The 22,544-nt window shown below is 38.2% G+C and overlaps 1 protein-coding gene across 6 annotated transcripts in view; it reads right to left on the reverse strand.

Moving 5' to 3' along the window:
• NFIA (nuclear factor I/A) overlaps window positions 1-22,544 on the reverse strand; it is a 406,342-nt gene that overhangs the window by 190,287 nt on the left and 193,511 nt on the right. For all 6 annotated transcript variants that reach the window (XM_010833919.1, XM_010833915.1, XM_010833920.1 and 3 more), the window contains one exon: window positions 9,071-9,136. In XM_010833919.1, the coding sequence (XP_010832221.1) occupies window positions 9,071-9,136 (66 nt within the window). The remainder of the gene's footprint in view (window positions 1-9,070; window positions 9,137-22,544) is intronic.

Consider the following 22,544-nt stretch of genomic DNA (forward strand, 5'->3'; position numbering starts at 1 on the left):
TATGTGAAGCCAAATATCCTATGCAAGTGACTCTTTTTTCAGTAACATATGCATAAGGGAAAACCTTTCAGGATACTAAAAGATACTGCCATGGCAGACGACAGTCTCCTTTGACAATGCTATGAATTAGGCCTTTTTGCTTTGTTCACCACTCAACATTAAGTATCTAACACAGCGCAAGGGCTCAGGGCATAGCCACCACATCAAGTAATGAATGGATTTGGTATGTGCATTCCTTTGTCAAGCATATTATAGTTTATCAAAGATTTGCTATATCTTTCCTTGGCCAACAAAGTTCAACATAATTTGGCTTCCTGCTAACCCTGCTGCCAACTGCTCTTCTTTCACTGATGCACCACAAGCCACCCTAACCCTGACTGTTCCTCCAACATGCCTCTGGGTCTTTCCATTTCTGTTCCCTCTTTCTAGAAGAGAAGTCCCAAATATCTGCATAGTCCTCATCTTTACTATCATCAAGTCTTAGCTCAAAAGTCAACAGGTCAAAAAGGCCTTCCCTGACTACCTTCTGTAAAATAGTGCCCTATACTCCACTGTTGAGCCCTTGTGTGTGCATGCGTGCTAAGTCACTTCAGTCCTGTCCAACTCTGTAGCCCCCCAGGCTCCTCTGTCCATGGGATTCTCCAGACAAAAATCCAGGAGTGGATTGCCATGCTTTCCTCCAGGTGATCTTCCCGACCCAGGGATGGAACCATATCGCTTGTCTCCTGCACTGGCAGGGGGTTCTTTACCTCTAGTGTCACCTAGAAAGCCCCGTTTTTCTTTATCTAGCTTTGTTTTTCTTCATAATATTTAACATCACTTGTTACATTATGTGTGTTTTCTTCCAGCAGAGATGTTATCTGTTTTACTCAGTCAATCTGGTTCTGAGAATACATCTGATAAATATTTGCTGAAAGGATGAATGCAGCCTTTTTCCCCTTATTAGATTACCAGGTCCTCCAGAACGGGAAGTCTGATCCATCCCTGTTGTCCCTCAGTGCATCTAGTATATAGTCCAATGTACCCCGCAGACTCTTAACAACTATCTCGGCTCCCAGGTGGCTCAGTGGTAAAGAATCTGCCTGCCAATGCAGGAAACAAAAGAGATACAGATTCGATCCCTGGGTTGGCAAGATCCCCTGGAAAAGGGAATGGCAACTCACTCCAATATTCTTGCCTGGAGAATCCCATGGACAGAGGAGCCTGATTGGCAGCATTCCATGGGGTCACAAAGAGTTGGACATGACTTGAGTGACTGAGCAAGCAGATGACTTATAAGAAAATTGAGGTGCAGGTCTTTAAGTGGCTTGGACAACTGATTTCTCCTTAGCAGATGCTCGGTGTCAGGCTTATAATGGCAGCTCTCCTTTGCTAATCCCACCTATTCAGAAACTGTGATTTGGCTTCTATTTGTTCATCTCTTGAGTTTACAAATTCAGCTTGCTGAGAAGCTCTCTGGTTGCAAAATACCTACAGAGATCTAAGAAAACACTGACTTTCCTTCATGGATAGATTGTTGGAAATCTATTCCTGTTTTGCTAGGATTCACCACCACATCCTTTATACTTTTCTCTTTGGATATTCGCCATATGATGCCTGTGGCTAAGGCATATGAGACTCCCCTGTTCTCTTTGGGTTAAAATCAACCAAGTATAGAACTTAACAATTGAGAAGGGGCAGAGTAATGTGCTGTAAATACTACCCCTCCCCCCACCTCGATTTGCGATTTGCACTATCCCAGTAGATTTCCTTAACAAGGCAATGCCAAGGGAACAGAGTTGCCTGGAGCTGAGTGAAACCTGAAGAAGAGAAAAAGAATGAGGAAGCTGGAGAGGGAAAAGGTGCCAAAAGTCCTTGTGGCCACATGAATTTTTCTAGCAGACAACTAATCAATCTGGATTAGCGACTCCAAATCCCCAAATAAATTATTTATATTGCATTCAGTTTACTAATATGATCCACAAATGGATAATTCTTTCCCCAAAATGATATACAGGATTTAAATCAACAAATTCACCCTCAAGTGGCAAATCAGACCCTATTGTGTGTGGCAAAGAGAGCTTATACACTATTCCTGACCCAAACTAGCCTCCCTGATAATTCACCACGTGGATTTTTCAGTGACAGAGAGAGGTACATGAAAGCGACCATTAGGAGTGCACTGCAGGTCCTTCTGAGAAGATCTGCCAAAGGTTCTATCAGGGCCTGTCCAGGGAAAAACCCAGGGGGCAGAGAGCAGTGCAGATGGCGCCACCACTGACCACCGGGCGCACCATCCTCCACAGCTTCTCCACGTCACTGTGATTTGATGGCGGCCCCTCATTTGATTTCTTTTCTGAGCCCAATTCAAATATGAACAGCACTGCTTCCGGTTTTGAGAATCGAGATCTATGGATATATTTACACAATCCCATATAAATTACAGACAAACACTTAAAATCACTTTTCTATTGGATGTTTCTATTCTGTTACATCCCAACGGTTGTTTCTCCCGGACCACGAGTCATGGACACAGAACAAATGTGAGGAACAGAAAGACACCCCTTTGTGTCTTCTCTCCTCTATACAGTTTGTGCGTGAGGGACTGGTTGGGGGAACGGGGTTGCGGGGGGGTGGGGGTAGGGAGGGTTGTGTCTGGAAGAGACCACCCAGCCAGTCCTTTTCAGAATTTGGAAATCAGGGGAATAGGAGTCGAATCCATTCCTTATTTTGGCTACTAGCCAACCACTTGAAGTCTGTTCACCTAGTTAACCTGTATATGTAGATAATAAAATACCCTTAATGTGAGAAGTAAACGACTTTTTTAAAATGACAAATTTCCTCCTCCTCTTTTCAGTTGAAAAGGCTCTTTTACTACCCTGGATCCTGTGGTAAATAAAGCTTGGAGTACTCTATACTGTGTTAAGCCTGTGGGGGAAGCCTCCAGTCTCACCTGGTACCTCATCTTTCCAAATGCAAGATTCAAGAATTTACTTTGTTTGGAGGCATTTCTAAAGAGCCCCTGCAAACCATGATGGATCACATTTGCTAACAATATTTAAGAAAGCACAATTCACCTGGCCTCAGACTGACATTTTAGATTAAACCAAATTCTAGTTCCCCAGTCTCTAAAACAAGATAGACTAGCTCCATCTCATTGCTGAAAATTCATCAGTCAGAATTTAATTACACAGATCTGGAAACCAGAAGGCATTTAGGTTTTAATGTTTCCCTGAGTTGGGACCTTTACAATATTTAGAATATTGATCATTACTGTTATTGCTGCTATTTTGGTGGTCACTCTACTGTGTCTGTCCCTGCAGGGTTTTTGGAAAGAACACTGTTGAGAATAACTGTTGCTAGGTAATTGTAAAAGAAAGTCATGCAAATTATGAAATATTGACAAGCTTTATTTACAAGTCAATGGTGCTAGAGTGCTCCTGCTTTCCCAATAAAATGTTAACTGTTCAGCTGTGCACTGCCTTCAAAATTCCTAAAATGACACAACTAAAATGACCAATAATCAAAATAGTTCCTGAAACAGCAGTCCATTCAGTAGCAAGAAACAATTCTTAACATTTAGAATTACGAATTTTATTTTACCTTCCAACTATGTACTAATATTATATATTATACTGCAATATATCTCCCATATATTTGAGGAAGTAATGAGAAAAAAATGAAAGTGGAAGGCCTGAACTTTGTAATGAAAATATTATCAGATAAAAGAATGTTTGTCCAAAAAAGAAATATAAATTTATATTTCTTAGCTCACCACCAAGTTACAGAGTTAATCCTGCATACATATCTTAAGTCAGGAAGTCAATATCCTTGGAAGTTATTTCGTAAGTACTGAAATACTCAAAATACAGAAATGAGTTACTAATGAAAGTGAAAGTGAAGTCGCTCAGTGGTGTTCGATTCTTTGGGATTCCATGGACGGTAGCCTACCAGGCTCCACCGCCCATGGGATTTTCCAGGTAAGAATACTGGAGTCGGGTGCCATTTCCTTCTCCAGGGGATCTTCCCGACCCAGGGATCGAACGCAGGTTCCCTGCATTGCAGACAGATGCTTTACCGTCTGAGCCACCAGGGAAGCCCACCAATGAAATACTAACAGTTGAGATTCCCTGTTCATCTAGCAACACTTAGCAACAATACCTAGTTTGGTGATACAAGATAGGAAGGACATACACAAAGATGCTGAACATGAACACGAGATCCAACCAATACTCCAGGGTGATTTTTGAACTGGCAGATAGAGCTGGAAATTTTCAAAATCTGAGGCAAACATCATGATTAATGGCTTTCCACTGATGGCAAGTAGCCCACCTGAGAGTTGATGCCACCAACACACATGCAACTACCAGGTAGATAAGGAAGAGCCAACATGATTAAACCTAAAGAAAATTATCTAAATACCAACTCTGATTTCCTGCTATAAATATCACATTTTTAAAACCACTAAGATGAGATTATTATTATTTTAGCAGCTTGTACAAGTGATGAGAGATAGTAAATAGGAAAAACAAACTCCAATCAAATACATGTGACACAGCTTTTCTTCTTCTGGCACAGGAACTGTACGTGGTCTTCTCTGGTTTTAGTTAAGGGTGCGTGCACAGGGAGTCCCCGCTGGGGGTGTGCTTTCAGAGTGCCAGGGCTGGACGACGCTCTTCCCTCAGTCACTGCCTCAGTGTGGCCCCACGGAAGTGTGCCTGGAATGAAGCAGGAGGGCTATCACATGAGCCTCTCCCTCATCAATGCATGACCTGATGCCACACAGAACGCCAGCTATGGAGGACTGTTCACAGGCCCTGTAAATACCGAGGAAGCACTGCAAGTATTCTGTGCCACAGATACTCTTTTTAACAGTAGCCAAAGTACCTCCTGGGAATTCACAAAGGTGGTATGAGTAGATCTTCTAAGTCACAGTCTAACAGATAAGGCTTTAAACCTTCAGGAGCTCTTGAAAAACCAGAAAGGGGATTTCTCTAACATGCAAAAGGATTAAATGAATGATAACAGTTAGGTTGAAAACTTGGTCGGATTCCATTCTTTATGGTCATCAACTATAAACGAACAGGATGGTATTTCATATCTTTGATCACACCTGCTCATTAGGGTGGGGTGAGGGTGGAGTTACAACTTGATCTACTCTGTCCATTAGAATAGCCCCGAGCTTTGGCTTCCCAGCACTATTAGTCATATCTGTGTACGTATGTCCGTTTGTCATACATGTACAACTATACAACTTTTCCCCACAACCAAATTACATTTCAACTTCTTCAGGGTTTTTATTTTTTCTTAAAAACCTCTTGGTAAATCAACAGTGAGCAAATACTCAAAAACTATGTACCACTGCAGAACTTTCCCCCATTCTCAAATTAGATTTTCAACTTCTCCAGGGTTTTTTTTTTTTTTTTCCCTTGATAAATCAATAACAAGCAAATACTCAAAAACTATTTGGGGACAATGACAGTTTATTTGTCTACCTATTAATTTTAATAAATACTAGGTATGTGTCATGTTCAAAGCATCCGAAATTGGGTCATGAATTCCGTCCATCAACAGCTTATAGTTTTTAATAAGTGAGATTCTATTTGGTTTGTGCCAAGGAAAAATTCAGCCCAAATTGAAGACATCTAAGTGAAGTCCCTTCTTTCTAGAATAACCTTCTTGGGCATTCATTCTGAAGGCCCTAGCAATTCTGCATCACTTCTGTAGTTCTCAACTCCTGAGAGGGAAACAGAATATGAAGAATAGAACTAAACAACAAAATAGATATGCCACTATAGGGATTATGGACAGATTTAAGAGACTTAAACCTGACATTTCAGAACAGGGTAGGTATCTACAGAAGATGTCTCTATAGAGTCTTGGTTTATTGCTGACACTCTTCCTCTTTCTACTCCAAGTCTCCCAGCTTGTTTCCTTTTGAATATGTGTATCTCATTACAGATCTGAGCTTTAGCTGGAGAGTCCTGATGGTTATCTTTGAGTGCTTACTATGAACCCACATTATGCTGTTTCACAGGCATATTCTCCTTTTGTTACTCAGGAGTTAGGGTCTTTTAGTGTTCCTATTTTACTGATAAGAAGACTGAGATTGGGGCGACACCTTACTCAAAGTCCCCCAGCCTTCGTTTCATTTGAACTCAGGCCTGTTTGACTCTAGAGGTGGAGTTCTGAATCATTACATTATACCAGTGTTGAGTTTCAGTGATTCTGACATTTTATCTCTGGGTTTCAGATAATTCCTTCAAAATTCCCATGTAATACTCTAATTGGACAAAGATTTGTTTTCTTTTACAGTTGAGTCTTAAGGGAGTACAAGAAAAGAAAGCAAAAATTCTGTAGAAATAAAGAGACTAGTTGGGCAGGGAAGAAACAGCTGCATCCACTTTAGGTAAAGTTACATGGCCTAGTTTATGGTTTTGGATGAAACAGCATGTTACCATTTGTCTATTCATTCTCCATGGTTTACTAGGAAAATACCATTCGTTTCCCATTACCTTTCTCTTCAAGAGCTAGGATAAAAAGAATACTATTTCCCCTCGAATATATACATAAAGAAGGAATAATGAGTTCCCACTTTATTTGAAGATCAGAGTCTGTCACTTCTTCATCCACCAAGATTTCAAAAGTCCTTTAAGAGTTTTGTTGATACATTTATGAGTGTTCTCTTCTTAAAAATGAAACAAACAAACAAACAAACAAAAACCTTTCAGGAACTCATCTTCCATAATCTGGGGTAATGAAATGAAAGAAGACTTGATCAAAGCAGCCCCAGAAAGTCATCTAATGCATGTAAATACCTAGTCCAGAAATCTTCATTTATGTTCCTTCAGGGATTATACATTTAAAAAAGAGGAAAAAAAATAATTTTTTCCTCAAATAACTTTATCTGAGATTGACAAAAGGCAGAAAGAGGAAACCCAAGAGGCTGGTGTTCCTCTAGTCTGAACTCCAGTTGGAACTGTCTAAGATGAAGCAACATCTCTTTCTCTGAAATAAATAGAAATTGGAAACATAGGAATTTATTATTTTCTCTCCTGGATATTACCACTTTCTTTCTTTGAACTCACATGATCCTCCCCAAATGGTACTGTGAACCCTTGAGGTGGCACCAAGTGATCTGCGGTTAACAATGAACTTGGCTAGTCTCTCCTCGTCTTTGGCCGAAAAATTCGGGCTCAATCCTGGTTGCTTTTTGGAATGGGAAATGCACAATATCGGTATTACAGCAGCTCCAGAAAGGCATGCCAGGCCTCTCATGCTCTCAATTTATATTTGCATGTGAACAGCTTGCCGGCCATTTTATGAAGACAGATGAACCGCAGGCCTGCGAGAGGGGCAGCCAGACCCAAACACGAGCGCCACACACCCCAGCAGCCCACCAGTTCTCAACAGTGAAAATAGAACGAGTACCTCTGGACACAACTTCAAGCCGATTACACATAAATATATTATATGTAAAAAAGAGACATATAAGCATCACCTATAAGTCAAGCGGGAAATAAAGAGTGAAACTAGTCTATAAATATCACTCTTTAAAATGTCAACAAAAAATAAGATGTAGCTGTTTATGACACTAAAAACAAGCCTTCAGAGGTCTCTTTCTCTCTCTCTTTTTTAATGCCTGCTGTGAAAAGACAACTTTGATACGTAAAATACCACCAAAATACCAGGATGAGGAGAGGAGTAGCAAGACAGTGCATATTTAATATGGGAGCCCAGCAACAATGTAGAGAATTTCTGAGGCTTGGGAAATGAACAAATCCTGAGAAATCAGTGATAGGCTATTCAAAGTGATAAAATCAATCCTCCACCCCACAACACTGACATAATTCAGTTTACTTATCTATTCCAAAAGATCGGGTGGAGATCAAAACAGAAAAATAGAACAACAAAAATAAGACAGTCAGGAGGAATGAGGTCATTTTAAGTAAGTGAAAAACAAAGTATGGCTGGATTATACTAACTAGAAAAATAGTACAAGGAATACTGAACAACAGCCAACTTTTATTTAGTGTAAAGTCCTATGAAAGATACTATTGTGAGCATGTTATATATATTATCTTATTTAATTCTTCAACATGTCAGTAATATTATTACTGTACCACTTCAAAGAAGAAATAAATCAGTACTCTGTGAGGGTAAATAACCTATTCAAAATTACAAAGGAAAGAAAGAACAGAGGTAGAATTTAAACACAGGTCTGACACCACCGCCTAAGCTTTTAGCCACGGTGCCATATTCCCTCCGAAGGTCCTTCATGGTCAAGTCACCATTAGAGGCTTCAGCTCTTTCATCAAGGAACAGCACTATGGAATTTTATGAGATTATATCCATGAAAGTGGGAAATACAGTGTTTAGCATGTGATGAGTACCACTAGGTCACTCCTCAGTTTTTACTGAAACTGATGGTTTTACTCAAATTCTAACCTATGATAACTGTTTTCATCCTTGGAGCATATATACTACACACTTAGTATTTTAGTGGATACTATTATATTCATATATAAAGTGTGTATTCTAGGTAATCAAGTTCCTGCAATACACAGCTTATACATTTATGCAATTGACACACTGTATACTGTCATGTACCCTTACTGTTTTAGACAACTTAAAGTGAAAATCTTTCAAAGGCAGACATCATTTTCTCACAGTAATTATTTAGCAGAAGCAAAAATCTTCCAAAAGGCCTCAAAAATACTTGTTAGTCAATAAACTTAAATCATCGTGAAGAAGATCATGCGTCACTTGCCACATTAAAAGGAACTGAAATAAAAAGGCATTGGCTCCTCACTTATGCTGTAAATGACACTGATCAGGTAAATCAACCCTGCCTCAAACGGTAACCAACTTTCTTGGGAATGAAGGTTCTTAAGAGTACCCTGATAGAGTTTGTGGCTGAGGGGAAGGGTTTGGGGCTGTTAGAGTGACCCAGAAAATTCCTTAAGTTCTCAAAGACTGTTCCTACTGTGTGGGCCACCCACTCGGGCAGACCTTGAAATCCTCCTACTTGGTTGGCTGCTGGCTACCATGGACTCTCAGAACAGCAACCAGAGTCCCAAACTAAACTTACCATTTTCTGGCTGGTCCTTAATGTCAGCATCACTTGGCTGGCTGGGACTTTCAGATTGACTTGAATCTGAAAAACATAAAAATACGGCCAAAAATTACAGGGTCTGTGAAAGAAAAGTGGATCAGAGGTGGCAGACTTTCTCAAAAGGTTCAGCCCGTAAACCAGGAGTGAGAACATTACAGAGGTGACGTGATGATCAAAAAAGGAAGAAAGAAAAGACAGGGGGAGAAGGGCGGCAGCCGCAGCAGCCCATGCCTTCAGAGAGGACTCTCGGTTCTGTTTACACCTCTGGCAGCACTTGGCTTGCACCAGATCATAACTTAAAACTCTTCAGAAACCATCCTCCTACACAGAGACCCTTTCCAAACTGCTCTTCTCCATTATTTACACACTAGAGTCTGATAAAGACTTCATCCTTCATTACACACATCTGAAGCTTGATTCAGAACATAATAAAGTGTCAAAACATATTTTGAAGCTGGTATATAAAAGCAACCCAAACAACAGAAACAAGTTCTGTTGATATTTAGCTCCGTATTACAGCAACAGACTATGCAGACTAACACCATTAAATACTAGAATCCTAATACTCCAGCGCCTTTACTTAAAATAACAGGATCACTCAAAGACATCTTTCTAAAAGGTACACGTCTCCCCCCACTTTATGAGTTTTCTTTTCCTTTTGTACCGATGCATCTGGGAGATCCTAAAGGGCTTGTGAGCAAAAACAGGTTCTTGCACACCTTTATTGAATCGCATCTATTTTTTATTTTACTGATAAAAATACAACCATTTTTAAACTAAAAATTTAATCCAATCAATTTAACTTCTAAATGAGACCATTTAAAATAAAGTAACATTTAATTTTAAGATGAGCTAAACAAGTTAGACCAAAAACTTTCACAGAATTAGAAGTAAGCATACTTATGATACATTTTCTTGGGGAAAGGAAAAAAAAGTCAGGCAAACTATTTCAAGTAGAGAGTTTTTATGTAAAGCATTTTTCTGAGACTTGAAACAGTATATAACATTCTCGAAAAACAAACCAAAAATTTTCTAGAAAAATCTCTGTATCTATGGAAAGCCTGGATCTGCACTTTACCTTGACTTCACAGGGTTAGAACAGGCTATCTGGAATCTGACCACATTTTAGCAAGAAGTTCAATGCAAGATCAAAAGGTCATGACACTTGACTGTGATTAAATTGAAAATATTACTTCTATTTAACCAACAGAGTTACAGCTTTAGCATTCTCTTTCTTGGAGATACTGCACAGAGAAGCAGTGCGACTAGCGACCCTAGGTCGAGAAGCACTGATTTATTACTGTAAGAAAGACTCCCTGCTTTTAGGCAAATGAAGATTTTAATTATTGGAAAGTACTTTTTTTTAAACGTCTACTTAAAAACTTTTAGATGCGCTTAACCTGGTGCATAGAGCAAAAATTCTAGATTGATTCAAAGGTTCAAATGTGAAAATCTGAATTTTTATTTAAGTCTGGCAAAGTGATAGCTTTTTATCATAATGTAACAACAGCCACAGTGAAGACACACACCAAAAGTATTACAGTATTTCTCAAAACACTTTAGAGAAATTCTTCAGAATGAACCACAGAGTTAAATACAAAGTCTGCACTGAAAATTGGAATATAAATTTATATGCGATCACATTTGAAATTTTAACTCAATTAATATTACATTTATAGCAAGTGATTTTAAAATATGGCATGATTACCTTCTCTTTTTCTAAGGGAGTATTCTGTAACTTTGCAATTAAAAATTATAAATTAAACATTCTTATAAGCAATTCAACATGTTTTAGGAGAAAGGCATACCTTCATTATTTGTGTATTGGAAATTTTTAAACCATTAATAGCCACAATTGAAATCAGAGAAAATATCTAAGTTTGTCTTAGGGAAAGTTAAAATTCTTCTTGATCATGTGCCAATATAGATACCTAAAATTTTGCCAAACAGAACATTGTCTTTGGAATAAGACTAGTAAACTTAACTTTCTATCTGATAGCTTAGCCGATGTTCTTTTTCTTGGTGTATTAATATCTTTATGACCAATCACTTCTTTGCGAACAAAAGGAAAAATATTTTTTATCTCAATTAATTTAAATATACCATAGCCAACTACTTTTCTGAATTTTATCTATCAATATTAAGGCAAAAAAAAAATGAAAGATCCAAACAACTGTCTTAATACTAAAAGCAGACTTTTTTGCTCTTTGAAATTTTTTTTTACATTTGTCACCCTGTATTTATAGGAAGATAGCATAATTACAGAAAACATGAATAGCAACAAAAGATGGCAATAGATACGTTCAAAGAAAGTTTACAATTCCAAGCCACAGAAAAAGAAGCAAGTAAACAGCAACCGACTGAGCGGCAGGGAAACAGCTCAGAGTTGGTCTGAAAGGCGCCACAGCACTCTTGTGAAAGCTCAGCTACCAACACTGGAGGAGGCACCTAGCCAAACTGAAAACGGAATTTAATTTCCCAGTTTTATTCAAAAGCTGGGGATACTGTTCTCCACCGGAGGACTGCATACTAAAATACACCATCCTGGTAACAGACGGGAAAAGCCAAAGATCTACAAGAAAAGTTAAATGATCTTAAAACTTAATTATTTTCTACCATGGGCCATTTAATGCCATTTCTTTTTTGAACCAACGAGGAACAAAATTACCCAGTCCTGGTGCAATTCTTGCTGAGGACGGATGGGCTCTTTCTTTGGTATTACAAAAGGTCAGCAATGCTGTTATGTATGGGGCCAACCAGGTGACCAGAATTATAATTTCTACCCATACATAATTGATACAAAGGAAAGATCTCTTTCTTAAGTATTTGCATTAAAACACTATTATGAAAGCAAAAAATTAATTCAATTTTCTCTTGTGCATAGTTGGTAGAGACCTGTCAGAAGCCAAAGTAACTTCACATCTTACTTTTGGGGACAATTATCACATGGCCTTTTGATTCCCACCACCTGAAATAATTAGAGGCCCACAAAAAAATTCACCTGCATAGAATTGGGTGCCTTTCTTGTATCTGAGTCCCCCATGGCAGCAACTTTCTCTGGTTTCCTGGTTGAAAGCCAGAAGATTTGTATATTACAATGAAGAGAATATTATTTAAAATGTGTTTAAATGATGGAGTTGGAAATGCTATTGGGAGGAAGTACATTAGGGTTATCAATTTTTCTCCCCATCCAGGGATTTGTTTTTTGTTTAAGGAACCTTAGACTTCAACCTAACCTTGAAAAGCAATTTTTCTTTTGGTTTCTAAAAAATTTATGAGCAGAAATTTAAACCTAAAATAGACATGGTTTTCATATAGGAGGCTGGATTGAGACCTCTTAATTGAACTGCTAGTCATCTATCTATGCATTTTTATGGCGCTTAGAGCTATACTGCTGGAGTACTCAGACAAAAATATTTCACTATCAATATAATCACTTGGGAAAGGAATAAAATAAATCCTAATGCCAACACACTTGCCTGAGCTTCCATAAGCTTGTGCAGTGCAGGAACAAAATCTTGTACTGGATTTACTACTTATGCACGGGTCCAGGCCCCCTCCCCTCAATTCTGCTCCCCTTCAACTTGGAACCTCAAGAGAATACTCCTCTTGGGATGGTGAAGAGTAACCAATACAGGTCAGTAGGGTAAAACTGATTGGGCAAAAATACAGACATCACTTCCATGTATTTTCTGTTCTCCAGGCAGGAAGCAAAGATGAAATGCTGTTAAATCTTCCTTGTGCCCAACCCAGAATTAAACTTTTCCTCTCTCCTCGGCCATATATCTCTTACCGTGTGACTTACACTATGCTGCACTAAGGTACTTTTCAATGATCTCACATGACAATCAGAACTCCGTGAGAAAAGAATTCCTTTCTTATTCTAGTCTTAGGTCCAGTACCTTCTAAGAGTACCTGGCCCAGCCAAGGATTTGATAACCACAGAACTAAAAGGATGAATTTTCACTTGTTCAGCCTTCTAGGGCTGAACCACTGCCAGTGACTGAAAATACACTAAGTTTACACCTAAAAGCTGACTGGGACTTATAAAATGGAAAAGGAGGGCAGAAAAGGTCTTTATTTCTGCTTGATGTCCCCCTTCGTGGGACCTGGCAAGGGAGAGGCACATCCCTCTGGCTCATGGCTGGGAAATCTTGCACGGCATTTAGAAGTTACAGACAATCACCTCCTCTGATCCCCTGGCCGACACATGGCAAGAGGCTTCTCAGAATAATAAGAGCTGAGGACAGTGTCTGACACATGAAAGGCCCCCAGAAATGTGTGCAGGCTAAAATGATGGATGGCAGAAATAGTTCACACATTCAAAAAATCCAAAGATAAGAGAAAGCAGCCATATTCTGAGGCCCAAAGAGGACCTCAAAATCCTAACAACTGCTGTTGTGAATAGCTGATAAAAGAAGGGCAGCCATGCAGTGGTGGGGAGCACTTCCCACCCTGAAACAAACGAGTGTAATTCCTATTCAGTCAACATGAAATCAACAAAAGTCTCCAGACCCCAAAAGTACAAATCCAGGTTCCACTGGAAAAGTTTTAAGTTCAAGCTCCCTACATGCATACTGATTTGGCTAAAGACGAAGCTTGAAAAGGCTTTGTTAGAGTTTTGTGTCCGGTTTTAAATCTCCCAAATTAAAAGGTGATACGAGGAAGAAATGAGAAGGCATCCAGAAACAAAAATGAGTTAGTCAAGTCAAAGAAAGAAAGGGAAAATGCCGCCAGAAAGAAATGGAGTTGTTGTTTATAGTGTGAAAAAGGAAAGGCAAAGTCGGGAATGAATCCTTTCCCCCAACAAAATGAAGCGTTAGGAATGCTTCTGGAGTAAAAGAAAATAAGGAATAGGGTGATTATATTCTGAATATAATAAACAGTTACCCTCTAGGATCGTGGCCCTGAAAGATTTTCAAAATTTAGGTAGGCTTTTTTTTTTTTTTTCCTTACAGAGGTTTGGAAAGATGAGTAGTTTGCAAAAGAGTCAAACCAAAGAATCCAAGATTCATTTTTTCTACATCCATGATGTTACAGAAATCTATTTCTGATTGGTAATCTAAGGCTTAGAACTACTCTATTTTGATCGTTCAGTACCATAAGACGTTTATTACAGTAAGGAAATCTAGAAAAATGGTTATAATAGATGCATTTTGCTTATCAGTCTTACAGCTGCAGTTATAAAAGAAGTGTTATTGTAACACTTTATAACCTTTAGGAATATTGTCTATTTTGTTCCAGTATCACCATGGCCTTAAAGACAGAGGTGTGAGGAAATATTTTAAAAATCTTTATTTGAGAATGTAGACTGTCACTGCACAGTTGCACATATGTATATACAATCTGCAGCTTACGAGTAAACACTGATGAATACAATACTATCCGCTAAATATAACATTATCCATCACGGTCTGGCGAAGAACAAACAGAATTTTGTAATACCATCATTAAATCTAGACCACCAAAAATCTTCAACTACCACCAGCATTTTCAGAGAATGGATATAAATCTTTTAAGCTCAGTAAACAACCAAACCAATATTTAATGGCAATTAATGTATACAACTGTGGTCCACTTAATGAAAAATGAATATACAATAACCTGTTTTTTTAAAAAAAACAAATTATGAGATGAGTCACACCATAAAAGTTTTCTTATCTTTTAAAATGGAAATACTCCACGGTTCTTTAAATGGGAAGTCTTAACTGTATTTAAAATACAAAATTTGGCCTGTGTAACTCTCCCAGTGAGCTAGAACTGCATGTGTTATGATAATCATAGTAATCAAGGGATGCACAGCAAATCCTTCTCCACCAGAAGGGAGGTAGAGACGGGACAGAGGGAAAGCCCTCATTCCAAAAGGACCAGGCTAGTTTGCGCACGTTGGTCCCTGAATCCTCTAATCCGGATTCGGATGGAGCAGGAAGGCTGTGTTCACGCAGCAGCGACTTGGAAGGGCTCCACCAGACCACCCCAGGGGCTGCCAGCTGCTCAGGAGATTCACCCCCTCACCACTTCCGGGTATGGCATTTTCAGGGTTGGGATTAAAAGTGTTACATAATCTAGATGACTACAAATTTCCTTCTTGAAATTATTTTTTTTTAACGTCTCTTTCTGAAGAAGAATATGTGAAATATTAAATTTGCAGGAATTAGATTTTTTTGGCATTAATGCTGGTATTCTAGGCCCATCTGTTTAGTCGGGGCTGTGTATGATGATGAGACTGTTTAGGTTGAAGAGTGATTCAACTGTCTTATCACCTACTCATAAACGTGTTACTTGGCTACATGCACAGGGAGGTTGTGGAATGATACACAGTTTTAACACATTGAGAGAAAAGTACAATGGTCTCACCATTGTTGTGCTATGACACTGAGGGGGAAATCATTTCTAAGCTTTGAAAATTACAATTTCAGTCACTCTGAAAGTAAAGACCAAATGACTCAATCTTCAAACCCCAATCTTCGCATGAGACTGATTTCAAGTCGTGATGGGCTTTTTCAGTGAAGTTATAAATGAAGTCAATGGCAAGAATGTGGTGATTATAAAGATGTGCAAGTGTGCTACTTGGACTCAATTTCTAATTTCTCATGTTTTCTTTGACAAGGGGCCACGACTGAAATAAACTAAGATGTTGAGGTAACCTCTGAATTTTGTTTTTCTCATAATAGGAGCTATGTTAATACATGATGGTGACCTGTTGATCACTTCTGAACTCACAATAGTGAGTCAACCTGGTTACCTACCCACTCATGTGTAAACAAAGACTTGCCTAAAAAGCCACAACTATAACACTATTGCACATCAGACCTGTGCTCAATTTCTCCTTTTGAGTCAGTTTTTTCACAAACAAAATGAATTATAACAGTAAGTTCTTGGAGTTCTTCAACAGAAGAAAATACACTTAAAGAGTACTTGAACAGTCATCTATACAACCGGAAGTAGAAAAACTCCTTGTATACTTTCATGCTATAAAAACAAACGTGTCAAATGAAAATGATGTATAATTTAGTTATAGTCTATACACATTATTTTCATGTATCTGGGTATCTGTCAAAAATTTATTAAAATAATAAAATGATCTCTGAGGATAATTATGTTAAAGTTCAGTTAGCATTCTAAGGATTAACTATTTTGCTATTTTTTTTTCGTATTTCACTACAGAAAAGAGTATGAAATGTTAAAAAGATGGAACCCTAAAAAATCTCAGCTGTATAATTTAATTACTCTGCATCTCAGTTTTTTCATCTGTACAATGGGGGCACTAATGACTATTTTGACTAATTTAATAGAGTTGTCATGTGGATCAAATAATGCAAGAAAACCTGGTTTTGAAACTATAAGATCCCCCCCAAAAGAAATGTACACTTACCTCTGCAATATAAATCTTACCATCCATAATACATTTTTGCTTCTTTCAAAAAAAAATCAAGCCAAACTTACACATGACATGATTCTGGTATAAAACATCAGCATCACAGTCCTGGTTTTAAAATAAAGGTTCCTAACTCCCATATACTGGGAAAGAGATTATCCCTGATAATGGAAATGTAAATCTCAGCTTGTTGTTTATTCCAGACAGACATTTGTGTGTTACGTCTGTTTATCAGGCAACACTTTGTCTAAGCCAGGAAGTAGTCAGTCTTGGTAACAAGATGTATGCAAATGAACTTCCCATGAGTCTCCACAGCAAATTGTAGTAAGAAAAAAAATTTCTTGTTACTTTACCAGCAAGAAGCCACCTCAAAAGTAGACTAGAGACAGAGCACTCTGAGCTAGACTATGCTGATGAGTTTAAATGAGTCCTAAATATGTGCTCACAGTCTGTTGCTCTTTATTCTAAGCAGACTTGGTGCCTTACATCTGTTTATCAGACAACACTCTGTCTGGGTACTCAGGCTTTGTAACCTGTGTGAAAATCAATGGTGACTGTAATCCCATGAAATAACCTGTCGGAGGCAAAACTCCAAACTTCCCATCACTTAAAGAACCCCCACCAACAGCTGTTCCTATGAAACCTTTGAAACTTAAATAAATAAATAAATACATCCAATTCTAACATTTTACCCACCTTCTATCTTAATTTTTCTACTTTCACTGAATTCCCTAATAGCAGGACAGACTCAGGACAGAATGAATTTCTATCATGCAATTTGGGCTGATAAATTAAAAATTTGCTAACATGCCCTATCTAATGGTCAAGAACAGAGAGTTTTTTTTTTTTAAATACTTTTTCTATTATAATAGACAACTACTTATTCTTTTATTTTATTGTTAAAGTATTTATTCCAGGATCCTCATTTTTTATCCTAATATAACTGACTCCTTTTAAAAAAATCTGTAACTGCAGAGTTGAAAAATGTATTTCTTTTTTTGTTGTTGTTGTTGGTTTTTTACAGGGTTTGAAAATCTTACCAAAGGCATCAAATTGGTTGAGCTTGTCTTCCTAGACAAAATAAACACTTTAGGACTCTACTTGTTTGTATTCTCCTCAGTAGTGCTGTATGCATCAGCAGCTAAAAACAAAGAAACTTTTTAGCTGCTCAGACAAAATGCAGAAGCTTCCCAAACAAGGAGGCAAAGGAGGGGGCATGGGTGGAGGGGAGGGTGGGGGTGGAGAAGCGTGCAGAAAGTCTGACAGTCCATTCAATATAGGGATGATGGCTATAATGCATCCAGGGTCCCCTTGCTAATTAAATATGCATTGGCACAGTTTTGATCGATGCAAGCCATGGATCAGATGACACACCTGCAAAATCTTGAGCCCAGAGCTCCCAGGAAAAGGGAAAATACAGTCTTGTCTCCTTATCTTTGTTTTCAAAGGCTCTCAATTTCTGTGCTTAGATATCTAATTTAATTCTCTCACCCCTCAGCAAACTGGATTAGGGAAGTCAATACTGCCTTTGTGCATCGACAGGAAAACACAGCTTTCCTTTTATTCAATTTAGCTATGACCTTTAGACAAAGATAATGACAACTGTCTAAAAGTAAGGTGAAGGCCTCGAGAAGAAGACCCCTTGAGCTAAAGCGCCCATGGAATTTTGGATGACAAGATGGTGGGGTTTACTGTGACATTTTCCTGCTTGAAAAGGAAGAAAGGAGAAAAGGGAATTAAGAATTGATGGTGGGGGAAGGGGAGGGATGGGAGGCAGGCAAAAAGCATGGTGGAAGGGATTTCGATCCACTGACTATAAAGGACCAAACTCTCACAAATCAAATCACTGGACCCTGTCATGTTCATAACCAGAAGATAATGCTGTCAAAGAAGAGGATGAGAATGGCATAGTAACAATTTGCCTAAAAAAATGCAGATGCCTTAATGAGAAGGTTGAAGATTCTGTGGTTGGGTAAATCAGGAAGTTTGGGGGTTTTGTTTCTTTTTTTTCTTTCCTACCTCCTCCCCCCAAGCAGAGAATACAGGACTATCAGATGTTTTGTGAGTACTAGCATAGGTGAGAGCTAGATTTTGGAGAAGCCTGGGACTCCTCAGTGTTAGCAATGTTCACACCAGTTCTCCTAATCAAAGGGGAAAATGATATTGGAACAGTCTCCTGAAAAAACACTGCTTCCTTTTAACGTCCTCGTCTTTGGGTTCACTTATTCCATTTATTAATTCAGGCATTCATCAATGCATCTGCTGTGAGCCTTCTTTCTCCCTGCATACCTGGAGATACAAAATTTTAAAAGGCAAGGTCTCTGCTCTTACAGAGTCCTCAATCAGGATAATGATAATAAAACCAAGATTCTGTGGCATCTCCTTTTGATTAAGTCCTGTCTCTTGGTGAAATTAATGTACAGCAACTCATGTTATTGAGTACATTTGTAATGTCTTTTATTCTCTTACTATTTGCAATCTGTACTGTACCACTAACTGTAGCCTGGTAACAGAATTTCCAGTAGCCTGGATGCTAACTGTTGATAGGAATAATTGAGATTAACTTTCCCAGTAAGATATACAAAGGTTTAGGCAGAGTCCTTTATTACTGCATAATTAACGCTGTTGGGAATGGTGCAAAATATCAAAAAACTTTTTAAAAATCAGGATTTTCTCCCTGAGACATAATTTCATGATGCTGTTCATAATCAGGCCTGGCGTACTCCCTTTAAGAGAAATGACAGTTTAATATAGGTAGCTGTGGTACACTGAAAAAAGTAGAGGACCTGGTATTAGAAAACCTGAGTTTGAGTCTCTTCTTGGCCATTTATATTTGTTTTGTTGAACTGGACAAGCCCTTTCATCTCTATGAACTTCAGTGTACTCATCTTCCAGATGCCTGACTTTAGAAATTGTAAGAATGGAATGGCATGATTTGAAATGCCTTGTAAATTATAGGAGCTATAACTCTTAACTGTACACTGCATGGACACTGGTTTTTAACACACAGAAACTGGTTGAAGAATCACACTGACTTCTTACTTGTACTTCCTGTGTATTACTGTGTATTACTGCACAGAGAAGGGTATCTGGAACATATAGGTACTAACAGATACTAGTTGGAACTGAAATCAGAAGGTGAAAAAAATTGCTATTTCAGGGCCATGGAAATACAACAGGGCCTCTTTTGGGAGATGTCAACAGATGTTTTAGGGTGAATTTTCTGGCTTTTTGGGGCTTACATGACTGGATGGTGGTATACCCCATGCGGTGAGAATAGACTTTATGGGAGTTATTGGCTTGGCTTTCTGGTCCTAGATTCAGGAACAGAATAGGTGTGTGGGGGATGCGGTTAGGTATCCTGTAAAGGTTCTTTCCAGCCCTAGAGTTCTAATTTGAAACAGATCATTAGCAATCCAGTTGTTGGTCTTCTGGCTGCATTCAAGGCTGGGACCCATATTTTAATCAAAAGGGACTGGGGGATATTAGTTGCTGATCCCAAGCACAATTAGAAATAACATGAGTTCAATAATCATCAAAAGTCCAGACTGTCTATTCTTTACCTTATGAATGACAACAAATACCCTGCTATAAATTGTAAATGCTTATCTTCAGTGACTTGACCAATCCTCACCACAGAAGCCAATAAACAGTTTTCTCTTTATTTCTTAGTCTATGATATAATTCAGAACACCAGAAAACTTGTTTTCGGAGCTACTGAATAAGGTATCCCTGAAGAATTTAGTCTAGGTCCTAGGTCCTAGACTAATATTGAGGACAATACTTCTTCAAAAATATTTCAGATACACACACACACACACACACGTGTGTGTGTATATATATATAAATGTATATACCATACATTTATATGTATGTACCCATAAATGTATGTACAGTTGACCCTTGAACAACGCAGATTTGAACTGTGTGGGTCCATTATACAAGCAGACTTTTTCACTAGTAAATACTATGGAACTACACGATCCAGGGTTGATTGAATCTGTAGATGTGCAACGTATGTATAAAGGAACCACATACACTGAGCAATGACTGTAAATTATACGATTCTTGATTGTGTGGTGCATTGGTACCTCTGATCCCTAAACATATAATATTTTTATCACATATAAATACATGTATATATTTTAATTTCCATGTGCTTTCAATTTTCATGTTGACAGTAACTTGGTTTCTGCATTTTTAACTAACATGCATGAACCTAGGAGCTATCATTTGGTCAGTCACAAAAACGGTGCTCAGGTTCTCCACAGCATCGTAACGAAGCTTTTTGCAAGTAGAAATAATGATATAGGTTTTGCCTCTATGTCTTTATGATAGATAAAATGATTTCAATGTACTGAATCATCTCACTTTTAGGAGTTTCCATTTGGATTCTATCATGGCTTTCTCCCTGACATATGCAGTGCTAAGTTATTTAAAATTAATTGCAGTACAATATTTTAAAATTTCTTCACATGGTGCTAATCTCGAGTGCTTTGGATGTTTGAACCACACTTGGAAGCCATCAAGTTCTGTGTATCTTTATACCCTGCAGCAGTTAAACATGCTAAAAAGATTAGTCAGTGAACTTTAATCTATAACCAAAACTATACTGAATTATAAAATTTCAAAAATGTGTGAGTTGATACAAATGAGAAAACTACAAACATCCTACAAAAAAAGAAGAAAACAAACCTAGATCATTAAAATACATGAATTGACTTATGTAGCTCTGAATACAGAAAAGCTTTCAGAAATCCATCACAGATCATGGGATCCTACCCACTTATACCCAGTTAGGTACCAGTTGAACTTACATGCCTTTATCTTCATCTAAAGTTCATTTTATCTGTCATTTTAATTTTCATTTTAAGGTGCAATCTATATTCATTTCTGTGGTCATTTTGAAGGGGGGATAAGTATTTTCAGTAACTCAGTATGGATGAGTAATTTGCTTAGTAATAATCCTAAAATTAAACTGTCTCCCATACAATTACTAGTAATAGTTTATGTGGGATTAGGCAAATGAACTACCTTCAGGATATGCTTTTTTTTTTTTTGAAGGATAATTGCTTTACAGAGGAGGGAGATGGGAGGGAGGCTCAAAAGGGAGGGGATATATGTGTAACTATGGCTGACTCCTGTTGAGGTTTGACAGGATATGCTTTTTTTTTAAAGTTTCTTATTTGTCACCTGGATTTATTTTGATTTAAAAAATCATGTTTTCTGGAAAGTTTCTAATAGAGGTGCTATTTCAATAACTGCTCCTCATAAAAAGTCTAAGTGGTGACTGGGACTTCATTTTTGTTGATTCACTTTTCAAGAACCATTATCACTCTAAAGAATGACTAATAATTAGTGATTCTTAGGGGGAAAAGCTTATTTCAGTTCACCAACCATTTATTGATCACCTACTATGTACAAGTTATTGAGTCTTTTACTCAATTCTGAGGTGGCTCATAATATTGACTAAGAATTCCACTCACTCAACTCTGGACTGTTTATTAAAGTATATATTGTTGTTTAGTCTCTGAGTCACGTCTGACTCTTTGTGACCCCAGGGACTGTAACCCAGAAGGCTCCTCTGTCCATGTGATTTCCGAGGCAAGAATACTGGAGTGGGTAGCCATTCCCTTCTCCAGGGGATCTTCCTGACCCAGGAATCGAACCTGTGTCTCCTGCACTGCAGGTGAATTCTTTACCACTAAGCCAATAGGAAAGCCCCAAAGTGTATATTACTTATGTTTTAAAAGTAGCTACTTCCCCCACAGCCCCAATTAACACCAGTGGTGGTAACATGGAGTTTTTGAGAAAACTTTCCTAAGTCTATAAGGGAGGAGAAAGGAGGTAGAGATTTCCACAAAAAAGAAATGGTTTATCTGATTGTTTTCTGTTTAACAAAAATAACAAATCTCTGTAGTTTCTCAGTTTTTTCAACTTTTGGGTCATGGTGGAAGCCTACAGACAAGGAAAAGCTGACAGAGAAACTGGAGCACCACCATGTAAAACAAAATTGAGTCATACGGCAAATTCCCACGGTTTGCTGTATGACTCAGGAAATTCAAACCGGGC

The sequence above is a fragment of the Bison bison genome, unplaced genomic scaffold (assembly GCF_000754665.1).
Source record: "Bison bison bison isolate TAMUID 2011002044 unplaced genomic scaffold, Bison_UMD1.0 scf7180017863957, whole genome shotgun sequence".
NCBI classification, from domain to species: Eukaryota; Metazoa; Chordata; class Mammalia; order Artiodactyla; family Bovidae; genus Bison; species Bison bison.